We start from the raw sequence: 15,099 nt of genomic DNA, 5'->3' as shown, positions 1-15,099 counted from the left end.
CACCTTGCTTCAAGTCAAACTCTGGAATGATAGTGCGGTATTCATCTATGTGCCTGGTGCCCTCCCTGTTTTTACATTTCTCTCATCGCCTCCAGCATCCTTTCACCTCCTAACAACAACAGCAGCAAGTCCTTGAATTTACAGACCGATTCAACATCCAGGATCACCCCCACCCAACCACCCATGAGGGATGGGCTTTACCGTTTAAACAAGGAGAGTGAACCCTGTTAAGAGATCCAACAGAATCTTAGAAGAAGGAATAAATGCAACTCAGAGAAAAACTGTTAGGAACATACTCTCCGCTGAATACTACCCCATTGCCATTCCTCATTGATTTTGGGCAATTGAAAACAGAGGGGGCATGGAAAGACAAACCAAAAGCTCAGCCTTAAAGAAAATACTGCCTCAGAAACAGAAGGTTTTTTTAAGCATAGAACTTAATAAGATCATAAATTTATTAAAGCAAGAGCTCAAATATAATGTGAGGTAATAAAATGAGATGAAATGGGAAATATGGAACTAAGGGAACAAAATGAGAACAAAACAACATCAGTCCAAAACTAACAAATAAATTTGAAACAGTAGGGAACTTAATGGCCTGGAAATTGAATGCACATAAAGGAAAGGCTTTATATAATTCTAGAAGCAGAAGCAATAAAGAAAAAGATGAAAGCAACATAAATCATCATAATGGGGGGTGTAGAGCATAAAGATAATTGATGTCTCTAAAGTAAGGAAGCCCACCCTGAAAAAAAAATTGACCAGAAAATATATCTGAAGATATAATAAAAGAAAAGCTTTCTGAAATATACTAAACTAATCTTAGAGAGGTTATTGTGTTAATTGTTAATTGACTGAGCTTACTCTTAGTTGTATTATAAAGACTTCAAAAATAAAGAAATTGTAGACATATAGGCAGAAAAAAGGCAAGTCACCTCAAGGAAGGGGAACTGTCAGTCACGCTGGCACTAGCTTCTCCATGAGCATCATTGTCAGAAGGCACAGGAGTGTGCAAGGTTTTGAAGGAAAGAATTGGTCTATTAGCGCTGGGTGAGTGTTAAAATTCAAATAGAGAACTATGAATAAACAATTATGCAAATAAAATGTAAATGTCATAAACTTTGATAAAAGAAAGATGAGTCAGTCTTCATCTAAAATTGAAACATGTCCTTCGAAAAATTCAAAAAATCTGTTTAAGATAGGATTTTTCAAATACTTACCTCCAGGGGAAATTTTAGGAAATAGTATCTCTAAAGAAATGTAGATCTTAAGTTTAGTATTTCCTTTATTTTCACTTCAGCTTCATTTACATTTAAGTACAAGCAAAGATATACTAGATTGTTTCAAACATATACTAGATCAGTTCCTTTAAAACTTAATGTGATATTTCTGGGTGTTATGCGTCTGGGTTGAATTTTTGCTTTTTTTTTAATAAGAGATTGTTTAATTTTTTCTAGATAAGTTTATCTAAAAATAAAAGCTTATTCCAAAAAGTATGTAAAACATAACAAATAAACATATTTTCCCCCAACCAGGGCTCTGAATGGGGCCTGGCAGATTTTTAAAAAATCTCTGGTGTTTCCACTTGGCTGGTTGCCCAAGCTGGGAACTGCTGCTACTGAACAAGTGGTTTCTCTTCCCTGTTTTTGTACTTACTTTAACAGCCTAGTAGCTTTCATTTTAATTACAACCCACCTCCAACCTTATTGGAAGTGAGGGGAGAAACTACTCACTGTGGATGATCATCATTTTTCCTTTTGCCCATTTGCCTGATCTGGTTAATGAGAGGCATGAAGTACATCGTGACTTTGTTACCTTCTCCTAGAACAGGGAAAACCAGCAGGAAAACATCATTTCATAAATGAGTGGGTTGAAAAATAAAAGATTTGATCACCATCATTTTGTAGAGATACTTTTTCTATTCTTTAGCTCAAATGTTTTAGTTATGAGACCCCACCCCACCACCATTTTTTTCTCTTGCCCTTCTGATTATGGTGGGCATAATAATATTATGATTAAAATTTTGCTAAGAAGTATCTTTATTAGGTTAGTAGTATTTTTTTTTCGTTAAATGTATGACAGCACATAAATTGTCACAAAATGACTAGAATATTTTTTATTTTATGAAAATTATATCTTTAGTAAATGCAAAGTGGTTATTATGGTGTAGAAATTTCGGTCTAATGTGAATTTCAGTTATGTACGTTGCAACTACTATTAGAAAATAATGACGAATTAGAGTATTTGGCTCTTCTACAAATAAGTAATATAAACTTGCATAATTTTTATGTGCCCGAGGATTAAACAAATGGAAACAGACTAAATTATGACAAGTAATTATTGTTCAAAAATATAATAGTTGGGAGAAATTGTGGGCTGTTGATACTATTTAAACGATGATTTATTTCCAGCACAGCCAGAAGTGGAGGTGGTTTCATCTCTTCTGCAATAAGCTTTTATCTATCCATGTACCTCCCACCTACCTACCTATCATTAATAACAAAGAAACATAGCCATTGAATATTTTGTTCAGTTAAATTGGAGACTTTTTTTTTAGCTGAGGGACATTACAACATTATGACTTTTTATTTTTGTTAGTGAAGAGCCACAAATAAGTGGCTTACTTTACTTTCATATATTTGTTCATTGATGTAATTGCTAATAAAGCAATACTTCATGGTTCTCTCAGCTAATATCTCATGATTATTTTGAGATATGATGAGGTATGTTTGCTCGAAAAATTATTATGTAGTATCTGCTTTTCTCATATTAGGATTGCATAGTTTGAATAATAATGTTATTTAAAAATTTGCCAAGAAGTTTGCTTTACAAGATACTAAATGTGATAAGACAGTCAAATAGCCTGCATTAAAAAGTTATCTTGTTTGTGGGCTGCTCTCTCAGACCATTGTGTAGACAGAGTCCTCAGCTCTGAGGGTGAAGGGGGAGCGTCATTTAGTTTAGAAAGATTTGATTCCAAGGTCTTGGTGAATGGGGGTCAAGAGAGTGGCACAGCATTCTAGAAATGTGCACTACAGTCTTCAAGTGATTGGTTTAATAGGTTTTCATTGGCAACATTCTTAAGAATGTTAGAATGCAGTTTTATCCAAAGTAGGCTTTTCCTTCAACAACCTTGTTCAATGGCCATAACACCCGCATGATAGTAATCTTAATTTTAAAAATATAGTTGGTAAAACAATTTTACCAATTGTTTTTTCTTTTTTAGCAGAAATCTTGGAGGCCAGTATTAAAGGAACTTCAGAATCGTTTAAAGGTGTGAAACGAAAAAAGATTGTAGCTGAGAATCACCAGAAAAAAATACCAAAATCTCCTCTGAGAAATCCTCTCCAGGCAAAGCATAAACAAAATACAGAAGAGTCATCTCTTGCTGTTCTTCATTGTACTTCAGATTCTCACAAGAAACAGAACCACAGTCCTGTAAAAAATGGGAAGCAGTTTACCAAACAAAATGGAGAAACACCTGGGGTAATTGCCGAGGCCACCAAGTCCGAAGAATCTGTCTCCCCAAAGAAGCCCTTGTTTGTGCAGCATCCGTCTGAACTGCGTAGATGGAGCTCAGAAGGCTCTGACCCCACCAAGTTAAATTTCCTGGATGGAAAATATGACTCTAGTTCTTTGTCAAGTAAAACCAGGACTGACCATAGTGAATGTATCTCCTCTAATTGTAGTCCCACCTTCTCCTCATATACAAACACCGCATTCGATGTCTTACTGAAAGCAATGGAGCCAGAACTGAGCACCTTGTCACAAAAGGGCTCATCTTGTGCAGTTAAGATCGAAAAACTAAGACCAAATAAAACTGTACAATCCCCCTCTCAGTTAAAAAACAGCTCAATAGATGCCCCAAGTCAGACTTCACAAGAGTTTGTTTCGGAATCACAGTCTTGTACCTCGTTCACAGTACATGTGTCTGCTGCTCAGAATGAGCAGGCGTCAGCTCAGTCAGTTTCTCATCCGTATACTCAACATGAACACTTTGCTCCTAAATCCAACCATCAAAATCAACAGCTTCCAGTGTGTGCAGGGTTCACAAGACCAGTAACGAACCTGCACAGTCAAGAGAACCCCAAACTTGAACAGGTGTATCATATCGCAGTAACGTCATCTGTAGGTCTGACTTCACCTTCCAGTAGAACTCAGGTTACTCCTCAAAACCAGCACATGGATTCCGCTTCACCCATGTCAGTCAGCCCAGCCCATTCTGCACAGCCACCCCCCACCCTGGTTTATAATTCAACCCCTGTCACCTCTGTTGTGAATCACAGCGTAGAGCAAATGTGCAATCTTCTTCTGAAAGATCAGAAGCCAAAAAAGCAAGGGAAGTATATTTGTGAGTATTGCAGTCGAGCTTGTGCAAAGCCAAGCGTGCTTCTGAAGCATATCCGCTCCCACACTGGAGAGCGGCCTTACCCCTGTGTGACCTGTGGATTTTCATTTAAGACTAAAAGTAATCTGTACAAGCACAAAAAATCCCATGCACACACTATCAAACTGGGTCTTGTCCTGCAGCCAGATACTGGCGGTTTGTTCTTGTCCCACGAGTCCCCCAAAGCACTTAGTGTCCATTCAGATGTAGAAGACAGTGGGGAGAGCGATGATGAGAGCACTGCTGACGAAAGACAGAATGACCTGGGCTCCGTGGACCTGCAGCCTGTGCAGGTAACACAGATGGTATCAAATTCTGAAGCTTTGCCAAAATCAAGTTCCATTCCAAGCAATCCAGATCATGTGGTTGGTGATGTTTCACCGCAGGACAAATCCTCAGAACCACAAGCTGTGACAGAGTTACCGAAGGTTGTGGTCCACCCTGTCAATGTGACCCCTGTAAGAGTTGACAGCCCGAAGTTTACGGACTCCAAGCCCGAACTTTCTAGTGCACAGAAGCAGAAGGACCTTCAGGTTACCACTGTACTGCCCCCTTCAACCTGGATGTCCTCCCTGGAGACTGATGAAAAGTCCCACCAGAAAGGGGACATGAGCCAGCCAGAGGCAAAGCAGGAGTCCCACATAGGAACGGCACATGCCCAGCTACAGAGGCAGCAGGCTACCGATTACTCCCAAGAGCAACAGGGGAAACTGCTGAGTCCTCGGAGTCTAGGAAGCACGGATTCTGGTTACTTTTCACGTTCTGAAAGTGCTGATCAAACAGCTAGCCCACCCACTCCCTTCGCCAGAACATTGCCCACTACGGAACCAGACTCAAGTAAAAACGGTGGGCCCGCTGCCCCTCGCATCAGTGCACTAGCACCTCCTACAGCGCCAGCAGGTGAAAAGGCGTTGCCTTTACCAGGTCAGATGCGCCCACCTTTGGCCACAAAAACACTTGAAGAAAGGATATCAAAGCTTATCTCAGACAATGAAGCCTTGGTTGATGATAAGCAGCTGGATAGTGTGAAGCCACGGAGAACCTCTCTTTCACGACGAGGAAGTATTGATTCCCCCAAATCATACATATTTAAGGATTCTTTCCAGTTTGATTTGAAACCAATGGGACGGAGAACAAGTTCAAGCTCTGACATACCAAAGTCCCCTTTCACCCCTACCGAGAAATCAAAGCAAGTGTTTCTCCTGTCCGTCCCTTCCCTCGACTGCTTACCTATTACGAGAAGTAATTCTATGCCTACCACAGGTTATTCAGCAGTACCTGCAAACATAATACCTCCCCCCCACCCACTGAGAGGAAGCCAGTCATTCGATGACAAAATTGGCGCGCTCTATGACGATGTCTTTGTATCGGGACCTAACACTTCTGCGCCCCCGAGTGGACACCCCCGTACCCTTGTCAGACAGGCAGCAGTGGAAGACTCCTCTGCAAGTGAAAACCACGTCCTGGGTTTGGAGGAGAGCTATCAAGCATGCAGTACTCCGGGCGAAACTGCGGCAGCAAGGAACAGGTCCCTGGCCCCAGGCCCACACGCAGAGAAAAAGAAGTCTCATCAAGGGCGAGGGACAATGTTTGAGTGTGAAACTTGTAGAAACAGGTATCGAAAACTGGAAAATTTTGAAAACCATAAGAAATTTTACTGTTCAGAGTTACATGGACCAAAAACAAAGGTGGCTGTGCGAGAACCTGAACACAGCCCCGTGCCCAGCAGCACACAACCCCAGATTCTGCACTACAGAGTGGCCGGCTCCACGGGGGTCTGGGAACAGACGCCCCAGATCAGGAAGAGGAGGAAAATGAAGAGTGTTGGAGATGATGATGAAGTTCAGCAGAGTGAGAGTGGAGCTTCTCCGAAAAGCTCCGAAGGCCGTCAGTTGCAGGGTACTCTGGGCTCTGCTTCCAGTTTGCCTAAACATAATGTTGGCCTAACCAGTGACCAGCAGCATCGAAATATACAGTTGCAAAACTCCCAAATTCAGCTTGTAGCCAGAGGCGCCGACCAGATCATGGATCCAAAGCTGTCTACCATCATGGAACAACAGGTGGGCTCAGCAGCCCCGGACAAGACGGAGTTGAAGAGGCAGGGAAGTGGAATCTCGGTCATCCAGCACACCAACTCGCTGAGCAGACCCAGTTCCTTTGACAAGCTGGAGTCTTTTGAACGAGGCTCCCCAGTCTCTTTCCAGGAGCTGAGTAGAACAGTGAAGCTTGGGTCCCTGAAAGTGATAGGAGTTTCCCAAGAGGAAGGTCACCCTTCTCAGAACACGTCTCATCCTCAACAGCCTGTACTGTCAGATGTTCTTCGAGCAGAATTCCAGGACAGTTCAAGAAAGATTTCAAGTGAACGGCATGTGTTAGGACAGCCCTCAAGACTTGTTCGGCAGCACAGCATCCAAGTCCCAGAAATTCTGGTCACAGAAGAGCCTGATAGGGACCTTGGAACCCAAGGACCCGATCAGGAAAAATCAGAGAAGTTCAGTTGGCCTCAGCGTAGTGAAACATTGTCAAAACTGCCATCAGAGAAACTGCCACCAAAAAAGAAGAGGCTCCGTCTTGCCGAGATAGATCATTCCTCCACCGAGTCAAGCTTTGAGTCCACTCTCTCCAGGAGTCTGAGTAAGGAGAGCAGTTTATCTCACACCTCAAGTTTCTCAGCGTCCTTAGATGTAGAGGATGTTTCTAAAACTGAGGCTTCCCCCCAAATCGCTTTCCTCAGTAAAGCAGAGTTCCTCATGATCCCCGCTGGCTCACATACCCTTAACGTTGCTGGGACTCACCGGGAAATGAGGCGTGCGGCCTCAGAACAGATTAGCTGCATGCAAACGTCCATGGAGGTCTCTGACTTCAGAAGTAAATCATTCGACTGTGGAAGCATAGCTCCACCTCAGACAGTGCCACTTCCTGACTTGCAGCCTCCAACACCCTCTTCCGGCATGGGGGTGACTGGGCACGTGCCTCTCTTAGAAAGAAGGAGAGGCCCACTGATACGGCAGATCTCTTTAAACATAGCTCCAGATAGTCACCTGTCTCCTGGGAACCCATCATCTTTCCAGACTGTTGCTCTTCCTGTTGTGACCACAGGGCCATTTCTGGGGCCCCAGCTCACTAATGTACCCTTAGCTGAGTTTCCTGCGAATACTATGCACTCCCAGACCCAAGTTAAGGATCTGCAAACAGAAACTGCAAATTCCAACTCTACTAATGTCCTTCCTGTTCAACAGCTTTTTGGTATTAATTTGTTGAATCAAATCCATACACCCCTTAGCCACCAAAACACACAGATGTCTTTGCAAGTGTCTACACAGAGTGTCAAACCAGATGCAAATCCCACTGTGTGTGTGTCTTCTAAAACTGAGGATTGCTTTGCTCCCAAGTACCAGCTGCAGTGTCAGGCTTTCACTTCAAGCCAATCTTGCTCTTCTAACCCTGTACATTCTCTGCCAAAGCAAGTTGTTTCCGATCCAGCTGGGGCTGACCGGCATATGACATCATTAGCACTATCAGCTGAACGAGGAGATGCCATGTCTAATTCATGTCCTGCACCACCCCTGAAGCTCGGGCCGCCTGGTGGGCAGGTGCAGAAGGTGCCGACGTCGTTTGCGCTGCCGGTGCACCTACCGAGCAGTGCCCCAGGGTACGGCTTTGCCACAGTCACACCTCTGCCACAGATCCTTGTGACTCAGGATCTGTCCAGCCAGCCCGTTTGCCAGGCTAATCGTAGTGTGGTGCCAATCAGTGAAGAACAAAATTCCCTGCCAAAATTGCAAAAAGTTCACCAGAATGCTTTGCCAAACCCAGAGGAACTTATTTGCGAAAATGTTTTTTCAGAGATGGGCCAAAATTCTCTATCAGAGTCCTTGCCTGGCACTCAGAAAATGTCTATTGGTAGACTTTCCCCGCAACAAGAACCTTCAGCTTCAAGTAAAAGGATGCTTTCTCCAGCAAATAGTCTAGACATTGCCATGGAAAAGCACCAAAAGCGAGCTAAAGATGAAAATGGAGCTGTTTGTGCAGCAGATATTAGACCATTTGAACCATTGAGTTCCAGAGTTAATGAAGTTAATAAGCAGAAGAAACCTGTTTTAGTGAGGCAGGTTTGCACTACAGAGCCCCTTGATGGTGCGACATTGGAGCAGGAGACTTTTTCTCAACCTGAAGTTAGTAGCGAGGCTGTTAATTTGACAGATGTGCCAGCTGATAATTTGCCTTCAGGACATTGTAAGTCTGTAGTTATAGAACCTATAAAAGAGTTGCAAGAATTTGAAAACATTAAGTCATCCACATCACTAACTCCTACAGCTAGAAATTCACCTTTTCCTTCAGAAAAGACCCACACTTCTCCTTTGGAACATATAGGTGATAACCAAGAAAGGAAGTCTCCAGAGGTTAAAAATCAAGGTGACAAATTGAACATCCAAGAACAAGGTCAGCCTACAACCACCACTCTTTCAATGTTGGATGCGGGAAACATGCAGCAGCTGTCTTTCCCCAGCCTGAAGACCACGACCAGCTTCACATGGTGTTACCTGCTAAGACAGAAAACATTACACCTGCCTCAGAATGACCAGAAAACATCAGCCTACACGGACTGGACAGTAAGCGCCAGTAATCCAAATCCACTTGGTTTGCCTACGAAAGTGGCTCTTTCTCTCCTTAATTCAAAACAGAAGATTGGAAAATCACTATATTGTCAAGCACTAGTCACCCGTTCCAAATCAGATTTATTGGTCTATTCAAGCAAGTGGAAAAGCAACTTAAGCAAGGTACTTGAAATACTATTTTATCTTCAAAAATAGTTTGTGCAAATGAGTTTTAACATGCCTTGATGCCTTTAAATTCTTTAATTAGAAGTTGTGAATGACATATTGTGCTTTATGAGTGTGTAGTTATTTGAAAGAAAGGATGATAAATATTCCCTGGGAGTTATGCTGATAAAGGTCACCTGGAGTCCTTTCTATCTTGAGACATTTTGAAGATGATAACTTGCCGTGAGCACTTTTTTCCCCCTCAGCTGAATATTTAATTTTTTCTTAATGGTACAATAATAATCTTACTTTCATCTTCCTCCTACATGAAGATTTTGTTTTAATTGTTAATTTGGAGGAGATTATGTTTATGCTCTGTCCTTACTAATGCAAGGGAACGGAAGTATAACTAATTGAAGATTGTTATATGTCATTTTGAAATAAAAGCAGAAAGCCATTCTGTAGTTCTGAGAATCATCTTAGTGGTAGAGAGGATTCCCAAAATAACTAACTCATACATTTGATAGTTAAGTTTATTTGGCCAAGATTTATGGAGTAAGGTGGAATCAATCTTACTGAAGTTGTTGGCTTTATAAAATGGGAAAAATAGTTTCAGTGATTAAGGATGGATAGTAGATGATAGATGATAGATAGATAGATAGATAGATAGATAGATAGATAGATAGATAGATAGATAGGTAGATAGGTAGGTAGATAGATAGATAGATGATAGATAGATGATAGATAGATAGATAGATAGATGATAGATAGATAGATAGATAGATAGATAGATAGATAGATAGATAGATAGATAGATAGATAGATGATAGATAGATGAGGGTATTGTGTTGGACTTGATATTCAGAATTATAGTTTTAAAAAAAGTCCTTGACCTCTGTGGGTTGACAAGCACATAATACAGATTCGTAAACATTGGGGACATTCTTATCAGTAGGAAAATATCACAGTTTGTCTTATAGTAGAAGTATACAAAACTTTAAAAGAAGGATGTCTCTGACACTACCGCTAGGTTGAGGAGGTGACTAGCTGAGTCTTTTTTTTTAAAAGTGGAGATTTTTTTTTTCAGGCAAATAAGAATGAAAAATTTTAATAATCTGATGAATGACATGAAAGTGAGAAAGAACTTGGCTCATTTGACCAAGTCCGTCATGGCTAGAAGGTGTTGTAAGTTTGAAACAGTGACATACTTCGAAAAAGCAAATGTAGGTAAAAACCAAAGAATGTGCGTGTTGGTGGAGAGCTGCTGGTGCTTTCTCAGTGAAGGAGGGTGCCTACAAACCATTCAGAATTTTATTTTCAAATGCTCAGACAGTACTCTTAGATCTACTAAATCAGAATCTTGAAAAATGAGACCCGACCATGGAAATTTAAACAGAGCTTCATGTATATTCCTGACATGCCTATGAAAAGTGGCTTTTCTTCAGAACTAGGTGCCTTGGTAGAAATACCTCTGGAAATGCACATACCTAGATTTGAAAGGAGAGACCCAGGCGGAACGTGGGGCGAGTCTTCAGTGTGTAGGTGTAACTCATGCGATTGCTCAGGGAAAGTGTAGAGGAGACGAGGGCCTAGAGGGCCTAGAGTGGATTCGGGAATCACTACTATGTAAAGGGTTGAATGGATGAAGAAAGTCCACAGGAAAAAGGTATTTCAAGGAAAGTTGTTCAAGCAGAGAGATCAAATAAATGTGAAGACTAGCATGGTGTTTGGGCTGAGCAGTTCTAATACCACTGGAGACTTGAGTCAAATGGGCAAGTGGCGGATTGGATCTTAGGTTGACTGATAACTCATAAATATTAATGTATTTATAATTCAAAATGGAAAAAGACATAAATGCTAAAATAAGAGGATTTCTAAGACAAACAAGGAGTCAACAACATATAATGCTGTGGAGTGTCCAAGGATATGAAGACTAAGGAAATGACAAGGATTTTAGCATTTAACTCATTGGTAATGTAAATAGAAACCAGATTGGATAGTAATAAAGTGAGCAAAGGATAAGGGGGAATTTGGCATTGAAAAGAAGGTAAGACATCCTCTTAAAGGTATAAAGTCAAGGAAAGGTGTGTTTATATTGCAAGTAGAGGGGAACCTGATGTGTTTGCCAGGAAAAGAAAAGGAGACGGTTGATTTTTACCTGTCAGGTCAGTGGCATTACCTCTGCATACTGCCTTTTTGAGAAACTCAGGCCAGCAGCTTTTTTTTATTTCTGACTTTGTAAGGACAGGGGCTTCCCAGGGTCCCCTTTCTGAAACCACAGAGGTCTTCCATCCGTGATGCACACAGCCTCTTATCACTTACTATTGAGTCCTCTTGGTTCGATAGCTGTCTACACGGTGATGTAATTTTTAAAGGTTTGTAACAGAGGCCCGTGATTAGAAATGTTGTGCCTTGTGTTGGAGTTGGCCAAGGGAATGGAGTTTAAGCCTTTGCTGTTAACACTTGACCTTGAACAAGTGACTTAACCCAGAGAGTGTCCTTCCTCACTGGGATGTAATCTGCTTGTCTGCCTTCCTCACAGATAGTGAGAGTGGAATGGGCTGAGGCCTGAGGACACTTGTGAATGGGGCGGTTGTGTAAGAGTCACAAATAAGATGGTGTTACCATGTTTCTATGGAAGAGCATACAGTGTAATCATTTTGAGTTCATTGCCTTTTTCTAGACACTTAATTTTTATCAGGCCCAAACCCAGCTTCTGACCTGACCTGTATCTGTATCTCACAGTTCTCAGTATTCGGGAATTTTGGAGAAGATACAAGAGGAAACATGAGTGTGGTTTAAAGCGATGGGAGACAGGGAGAAAAAAATCCTGGGAAATGGGGCTTGTGCTTTAACTTAGCAGTTCACTGAACTGAAGGGGATTTGGTCATGTTGCTCGGGAGCATGAGACATTATTATACCAAAGGGGTAACTAGCTCTTTGCCATCTCCAAAGAATAGACTCTTTGAGAAATACACTTACATTGCATTATGAGTGGTTGGTTAGATGTAAGAAAAAATATTTAGTCTGTTTTAAAAAGTTCCTATTAAACTCACCAAGTACCAGGGTGGGAGGTTGCAAAGCCTTCATTTGGGGGCATCAATGGACTGTGGTGGGATTTTAAAAGAGCTTAAGATTTATCAGTTTGCTGTGGTTTACACAGATAAAGATAAGGGAGGAGATAAAGCAAATGACCTTGAACCTGTTACTTCCTTGAAATGCGTTTCATGAAATTAACTATGTGCACTGTGCTCTGCCGTGTTTATTTTCCAAGTGAAACTTTAGCATGTTTGTGTTTTCAGTTTTATTAAATTAGTTTCTCTTTTTTTTTTTTTTTTCTCCTTTCAGAGAGCATTAGGTAATCAAAAGTCCACAGTAGTTGAATTCAGCAATAAAGATGCCTCTGAAATTAACAGTGAGCAAGATAAAGAAAATTCCTTAATCAAAACTGAACCAAGAAGAATTAAAATATTTGATGGAGGGCAAGTACAAATTTTACTTCTTAAATGTACATTTAAACTTACTTTTTAAATGTACATTTGCTTTCATGTGAATGAAGACTTATCAGTGCCAGTTTTACATAAATATTGCAAGGTTTCTCAGTTTATTAACAGAATCTTCGTAGCAAAATACATATTTAGTATTATGTTAAATAATTCCATTGTGTTCAAGGAAATATTAACTATTTAGGAAACATTATAGGTACCAGTAGGCAGCTAAGAACAAAGTTTTCAGAGTGAATCTTGAGTTTCACATTAATTTGTAATAAGGAATGAAATTGGAAAACCTGCTGTAAGAGAGATGAACTCATTCCCTATTTGATGTCTTTGTGTATTTGGTTATGAGAAAACCAAAATGTAAAAGCCAGTTGTAGTTATTGTGAACCTCAGAAATATTTCAGTATTTATAGTTGTTGTGATTGAATTTAACAACAAAGAAAACTTTTAAACCCAGTGACTTAAAAGAGGAGGTATTTTAAAATTAAACCTCATGTTGAATAAGATGGTTTGGTTAGAATTAGCTATTAGAATATTAAGTGTTGATGTGAAAAGCTGGAATATTCTCTTACTTGTATGTGCATAAAATTTATATTGATTGAGTCTAAAAATTTTGCCTTGTTTTAATTTTTAGGTTGAATTTTAATCATCAGTATTTTCTCAGAGACATTAGTATCCAATTTCCGTATTCATTTTTCTTTCTTTAAATTAGATATAAATCAAATGAAGAATATGTATATGTCCGAGGCAGGGGAAGAGGAAAGTACATTTGTGAAGAATGTGGAATACGTTGTAAGAAACCTAGTATGTTAAAGAAACACATACGAACCCACACAGATGTCCGCCCCTACCACTGCACTTACTGTAACTTCTCCTTTAAGACGAAAGGTATGAGATGACATCGCTTCCTTGGCCTTTTTATATGCATTGAGTTCCTAGCACTAAGACGCAACTTTATATATTCTTTGACCAATGATGCAGTAGCTTAAATAGACTAATATAAATTACATCTTGTCAACATTTTAGCATTTTATCCTATGTTTCTGAACCTCTTGGGAAAAAAGTTTTTAATTACATGCTTTTAAAATATTTCTAATAAATATAACATTTTAAAAGGAGCTACTGCCTTTTATTTTACTTCCCAAATTACGATTGCATGACATGATGACCAAGACATTTTCAAAAATACTTAATTTGGGACTGAAGAAGAAAAATAAACTTTCATGATTACTTAGGTGTTAAAAGATTGGAAAAAATTTAAAATAATAGCCAGTAAACTTACGATTACATTCATGTTTTATTATCTAATTTTAGGCATGCAGCCATTTCTTTTTCTATTTCATGATTTTTTTAACCCAAATTCTGTGGAATTCTAGCTTCAAAAATTTTCTAACTTTTATGCTATTTAATATTTATAGAACTTAGAACTATTCATTAAAATTATATAGTACTCTTTCTATATTCTTTATACAGCGTGGGGCAAAAGTAAGTTTACAGTTATGAGTACCCAGAATAGTTTATTCTTGTATTGTTATTAATTATAGTATTATGTATGTTACTTAAATTGTAAGTCTTTATTATAGTTAAGGTAATTTTACCCTCTACAAATTTTCTGTTGCATATACTATAAAATGTTTACTTTCCCCATTAGGCCCCTTGTTCATAAATCATTATATGAAAATTTGTTACTTGAAATTTTAATTTTATAACACCCTTTAAAAAGTAAGAATCTTTCCAAAATAATGCAATTATAAAATTATCTTTCTGAAAGGATTATTTCTGTAAAAAATATTTAATTGGTCATTTTTTACAGAATATATATTTTTTTGAGTTAGCATTTGCTTTACTTTCTTATTGGTTGTCTTTGCAGCTTGTCTTAAAGATTGATCAACTCTTCAGCAAAATTTATTCCATTGTTTGGCCAGCATCTATTGCCACTTATGGAGAGTTATAATATGCAGCACCTAAGTAGCTTCAAAGTAATTCTTCTTAAATATCAATAGTATCTGAAATAATAATGATAAAAACAACAACTCTTCTTCAGATAGCCTTGAATATTTCTAAAAAGTTTCAAGAGATTATGAGGAGTTGGGAGAAACAGTCATTCTGTAGTCCTTTGATTGTGATGTAGACCCTCCTGGGAGTGAAGGGTGGATTTCAGGATGATTTTCCTGGTCTTGGGTGAAGGCTTTGATAGGATAAAATGCTTTATATTGCTTTTTCCCCCCACTGGTTTTAATTCTGTGATTAAGAAACATCTATTAATTTCTGTTATTAGACCAGGACACTAGTAATAGGCCAGCATAACTAATAAAAGATTACCAAGTACAGAGTGATTTTACCAAATAAAGAGAATCAAGGTATATGAAATGGGTATTTCTCAATAGGAAGGAAAGGAATCAGGATATTAAAAAATTTTCTTATAAAATAAGGGCAAGAAAGGAAGGAAAAC

The 15,099-nt window shown here is 39.3% G+C and overlaps 1 protein-coding gene across 6 annotated transcripts in view; it reads left to right on the top strand.

The window, feature by feature from the left end:
- HIVEP1 (HIVEP zinc finger 1) overlaps window positions 1-15,099 on the top strand; it is a 131,773-nt gene that overhangs the window by 88,861 nt on the left and 27,813 nt on the right. For 5 of the 6 annotated variants that reach the window (XM_081144757.1, XM_081144761.1, XM_081144758.1 and 2 more), the window contains exons 4-6: window positions 3,227-9,168; window positions 12,499-12,632; window positions 13,360-13,535. In XM_081144757.1, the coding sequence (XP_081000883.1) occupies window positions 3,227-9,168; window positions 12,499-12,632; window positions 13,360-13,535 (6,252 nt within the window). The remainder of the gene's footprint in view (window positions 1-3,226; window positions 9,169-12,498; window positions 12,633-13,359; window positions 13,536-15,099) is intronic. The other variant, XM_081144762.1, reaches the window with a different exon arrangement.

This window comes from Miniopterus schreibersii (assembly GCF_964146895.1).
Source record: "Miniopterus schreibersii genome assembly, chromosome: 8".
In the NCBI taxonomy this organism is placed as follows: Eukaryota; Metazoa; Chordata; class Mammalia; order Chiroptera; family Miniopteridae; genus Miniopterus; species Miniopterus schreibersii.
The sequence above is the reverse complement of the archived record's forward strand: the minus strand, read 5'-3'. Positions and strand labels throughout refer to the sequence as shown.